This window comes from Salmo trutta, chromosome 8, assembly GCF_901001165.1.
Source record: "Salmo trutta chromosome 8, fSalTru1.1, whole genome shotgun sequence".
NCBI classification, from domain to species: domain Eukaryota; kingdom Metazoa; phylum Chordata; class Actinopteri; order Salmoniformes; family Salmonidae; genus Salmo; species Salmo trutta.
In genome coordinates, this window is record NC_042964.1 from 32424246 (window position 1) to 32429670 (window position 5425).

A 5425-nucleotide genomic window follows, 5' to 3' on the forward strand; every position below is an offset into this window, starting at 1 on the left:
GATCATAAAACTACAAGAAATAATTTCTAGATTTAAGTTGCAACTTCAAAACCACACATCATTATTCCCTTCATTAAGCCCCCCACCCCTCGCCCCCCTCACCCCCCAAAATAAAAAAAGATATCACTTACATTAAAACCAATTTAATCCTCTTGTGAAGGTGTATTCCAACAGTTAGTCACCCAACATTGTTTTGCTTTACATACAGCGAATGGGGTGTCTGTTGCAAATGAAAGCATTCATTGTTTAGTTAGAGGGGAAAACAAGTTGTCCTTGCACCTTGCAATGCAACCGTTGATCAAAAAAAGCATCTTTACATCTTCTTTTTAGTGCAACTTTAAAATGTAAAACAATTCCAGTGACTCCTTACGAGGAAATCGTTTCTTAGTTTTCTGGGGTTTTTTTCACCGTAATCTTTTACCTCACTGAATTATCTTCAAAATATCCAAAGCAAGATGGATCGGTCCTTTGTTTTTGTAGTTTCACCAATTTTTTTTTTTTTCTTCTCTGCTTCTAAATTACCTTCAACAGCAGTTGTTTACTAGAACATAAACATAGGAAGGGTTCTCAGCTACCTGCTTATTTCATTCCCTTCAACCTCCATGTATGATGTTCAATCACTGAACCAAGGGAGTGATTGACAGTCCAACTTCTGCCTCAGAAGAGAAGAGGAGGAGGAGGAGAAACAGGAGGATGAAGAGAAAGAGAGCTGTACAATGGGACAAAACCCAAATTGTTGTCAATCGGTGGAGGAGTGGAAGGAAAAAAACAACCCAAGCCTTCATATAACGCAGTAGGGTTCCCTAGGTAACCTGGATTTTCTGCAGTAAAGGAGAGTGGTGCTGAAGCAGCGCCGGAGCTCCCTGTTGGAGAAGATGCAGATAAAGGGGTTGACTCCCGCCTGGGCGAAGCTCATCCACACCGCTGCGGTCAAGTACCCCCCTGGTACCGCGGGGCCCCTGGCAAACACCCTCCAATAGCAGGCCACTAGGTAGGGGCCCCAGAGCGTGAGAAAGAAGAAGGTCATGATGAAGAACATCCTACTTATCCTCTTTTCAGTCTTAAACTCGTCCAGCACCAGCAGGCGTCGCCGGCCCACTGCATTGCTGTTCTGCCTGATCCCCAGCAGGGTGGGCGGGGTGGGGCCCCTACCGAACCCCGCCAGCCAGTTAGCCGCTGCTTGGCCGCTGGCCCCGGGGCCATGGAAGGTCCAGTTCTGGCTGACGGCAGGCACGAACTGGACCGGTTTCATCTTCCGGCGGTCATGGACGAAGAAGATTAGCTTGAGGTAGACAAGCTGGGTGGCCAGGAGGATCAGGGCGAGGAGCAGCATGAAGCCCAGGGAGTCGTTGGCTCTGAACGAGCGGTGCTGGAACGTACACTGGTCCTCCTCCCTTATGAAGGAGTACGTCCCCACGTCCAGCACCGGGGGAAAGGCCATGGCCACCGACAACGTCCACACCATGCAGATGACCGCCAGACACGTCCAGAAGGTGAGCCTCTTGGTGTAGAAGCGGTGGTGGGCTATGGCCAGGTAGCGTGTCACACTCACACAGAAGAGCATGAACGCTGTGTGAAAGCAGGACAGCACCCCCAGGAAGGCTATCACTTTGCAGGTAAGCGTGCCATACGTCCAGGTGGAACCATTCTTGACGGAGGTGAAAACAAAGGGGAAGCAGATGGCGGAGCGCAGAATGTCCGAGGCGCACAGATCCAGCAGGAAGTAGTACGGTGCGCGGTGCAGGCTCTTGTCTTTGACCAGCAGGATGGAGATCAGGAGGTTGCCAACGACACCGACTCCAATGATAAAACCCAGGGATGTCAGTTTGAGAAACGTGGCGAGAGGAGAGACATTCTGCAAGATGTTGTGGTCCCCTGCATGGCTATAGTTCGCCATAGATGGAGGAGGGATCATAAAGATGTAGTAGCTTCAGCCAAGTATCATTATCTAGAGGCGGCAGGGGGAGGCGATAGATCCATTTGTTGTGCTTTGAAGCAGATTCCCGGCTTGTAAGCAGCCTCTCTTCTACGGCATCCTTTGTTCTTTTGTCTCATCACACCTAAAAATACCTGAAAAATACCAGCCACCTGATCAGGATTCACTCATACTGTTTTTACATTGCATTGCACCCTCTAGCCTGTATCTGGGTGTATGATAAACTACAATTCCCCTAGCCTTTGTCATTTATTTTCCATTTTCAGTTGAATTGCTCATTGCATTTATAATGGTATGCAGTCAGTACAGAGCAGTGCCCTAGCTAGAATAGTTAGTCTACTGATGAGCTTAATAAGACACAAGCATTAATCCTAGTTACAATAATAGACTTTATTTTATGGGCCGCCCTTTTAGAAATGACAGAAGATTATAGAAAATACAAGCAATACTATAAGACAACTTTTAAGTCACTATTAAAGGGGAAATGCATATCATCTTACGTCTGGTAGGAAAGGGGGTAAACAAAAGGGTTCCTTCCATTCGATGTTTGGTCGTTTTATTATGTCGTAAAACGTGTTTAACATTATGCAGCAAGAAAGCTGTTGATCACACCCCAAAGACCCTGCAGAATTGATCTGACCAGGGGATGCTTACAATAAACTCTGCCTGTGCCTTCATGATTTGTTGAAAATTAACGGATGTTGCATACGGAATAAAAAGCATCCATGTTTTTGTCTGATTAACCGTTGACTGGAATTACACGGCAGACGTTATAATAAACTATTCACCTGATTGAGGCGGTTTATTGACCCGGGCTTTTATCTATTTCCCAGCTCAGCTTTGATTTTAGGCGATAGACTACCGAATCTCACGAGCATATTAACAAAGAACACCGTCTAGTCGAAATTATATTTGATACCCTATGAATGGTTTATTGATGCTTATAACAATGAGGTGATAAATCCAATTCTGCATTTCGATGCAAATAAATCACGACTTAAATAAACAATTAAATACTAGATAGCTATGCAAAAACATGGCATAGTCGTTTTTTTAAATATATATATATATATCAAACAAAGGCTATTCGTGACGGTTATTTTCCGAATTCTGTCATTACAGCAGAGATGCACTTTTAAGCATTATCTATCCTTCGGATGAGCGTTATACGAGCGGTTCCCATGCATTTCGGTTGGAATTCATTCGATTACAATATATCTTTCTCACCGTTCACTGTTGGATTGAACATTACAGTGTAGCGAATCCGCACGTCCATTAGGCAGAAGAATTTCCAAGAACCCGCTATGAATTGAAGGCAATCCAAAACCACAGAAAATAAGCGAATAAAAATCGAAATAACTGCTAAGATATCAATTAAAAGCATACCTGTTGATATTCCTTTTGGTTTCCCTGGTGCGTATTTACATTGTAGAAGCCACTTTGCTGTAAAAAGCTTGGTTTGTTGCCTGCCTGCCCTTTTACCACAGTGAATATACAGTAAACGGAACAGACGGAGCATGCGCACTGATCCTATTTGTGATCCAAGACGTGTCTTGTCTCTTGTTGCAGCACTATAGTCTCTCGTGGCAACATCTGCTCAATGAGTGCAGCATCACAAGTCCCTCGTTACCTTCGTCAGTCATTATAGCCTACAGTGGGAGAGAGTGCGACCAGATCACTCATTCTGAGATTCATTGCAACAGATTCCCATTTCTGCATAATATGCGTTTAGGTTATAGTCGACCTATATAGCTTATCAATTCAACTAAACCTATAGGCGGCTCCCACGTTCCTATGCACTAGGCCTACACCCAACTCTAATTTAGAAGCAAGGATTAACAACAATGAAATCCAGTACATGTCAAAAGTGATTTTTAAATAATGCTATATTACATTGCTACATGTATCATGTCATAAATGAATATGTAACAGTAACTGAGGGGTTAAACTAGGTGATGGTTCACCTCAGGCTAGACTGACTTCTCATATGTATAATTAACAAGCACTTTATACAGTGTGTGTGTTGGTGTGCATGCAAATAGCACCTCCGTTATAATTTTAGTGCTTTTCATTTCAAGTCTATGTCAGTAGAACACAGTGATGTCATACCCCACAGCCACAGGCTACAGACTATTGTGAAAGAAAATTGACTGGCAAAATCCATGCAACCGCTGAAAATATTGTACATCTTTCATTGTTTATGGATTGTTGATATTTTATGAAGAGTGTTGTGTAGGCTTATGGTCTAGTTCAGCGGTCACCAACTGGTCATGGAGAGCTGCAGTGTGTCGAGGATTTTGTCCCAGCTCCAACACATCTGCTTCAAATGACTGTGGTCTAATTATTTGAATTGGCAGCGGTGTTTGTGCTGGACTGAAACAAAAGCCTGCACACACTGCATCTCTCCATTACCCCCCTGAGCTATATCTTATGTGGGGGGGGGGGGGGGGTCATGGAGAAGGTTGTTTGGTATGGAGAAACTCGATACTAGACCAGTGTTCAATCTTTACACTGTCTACACTGTCAATTGTTTTACAGCATAGAGGCTAAGGTCATTACATTGATGGTTTAAATATTAGAAGGCTACAAATTCCCTTTTGTGAGCAATATAGTAAAGGACACTGGTCATTTACATGTATGTGTGAAATGAAGGACCCATGACGCAATTAACAAAGGTATTTATTTTCTATCAAGCGGATGTTATAACAGTGTTAGCTTTAAGAACGGTGAAAGCACTTCTGACAGAACACACTTTAGCAAAGGCAATTCACCAGTTGACAGATGGCAATTCACCTGGCATGGCAATGTCAATATTTCGTGAAAGGACAGACAATCATCACACTCTCTTTAGAGGTACAGTATGTGAAGATATTCAAGTCCAAGCAAAATCAAATGTTGTTGTCATATTAAGGTAACATAGCCTACTATGTATAGTCCAAAATGTGTCATGTCTCAGGGCCTTGGTCTTATTGTGATAGGAAGTAATCAACAGGTACAGGTATGTTATTTGGTCCCGCAAATCCAAAAGTGCGCATGCTCCCAGTTCCTGTTCTCAAATTCCTGTTTTTTTAGTTCATTGTTTGTCTTCTTCGTTCAGGCAACTTCGTACATTTCAGCAAAATAAGGCACACGACTCTTGTTCTGTCAGTCAAAAATGACCCAAGATAGTCAAGATACTGTAGATCGCGGAGAAACATTTCCGGATACAGGCCAGCAGCCAGTCCCTCGAGCCGTTTGGGTTTCTCAGAACTGTCCATTTCTCTGTCGTGTGTACCAGCCGATGCACGCGCAAACGCCCACCACCGATATGGTAACCCCGAGCAAAAGTGCAACGGCGTCCCCTCCGTCAAATGCCTCCGCGGAGGGAATGAGCGAAATAAACATCATCAACAGCATCGCTAGAACTTTAGGGAGCTCGGGCATGGGAACCATGTTACTTCCAGTGCGGATCAGATGATTGTTGTGACGCACGACGTAGTCAGATGATAT

General features: G+C 43.9%; 1 protein-coding gene across 2 annotated transcripts; it reads right to left on the reverse strand.

The window, feature by feature from the left end:
• Positions 1-489: 489 nt before the first annotated feature.
• On the reverse strand, positions 490-3835 carry LOC115198705 (probable G protein-coupled receptor 85). Of its 2 annotated transcripts, none has more exons than XM_029760865.1 (2): positions 3323-3835; positions 490-2070 (listed from the first exon to the last, which is right to left on the reverse strand). In XM_029760865.1, the coding sequence occupies exon 2, from the start codon at positions 1913-1915 to the stop codon at positions 782-784; it is 1134 nt and encodes a 377-aa protein (XP_029616725.1). In that variant the 5' UTR covers positions 1916-2070; positions 3323-3835; the 3' UTR covers positions 490-781. The 2 variants fall into 2 exon arrangements, with proteins under 2 accessions (XP_029616725.1, XP_029616726.1); XM_029760866.1 differs by lacking the exon at positions 3323-3835 and adding an exon at positions 3164-3310.
• Positions 3836-5425: the final 1590 nt, after the last annotated feature.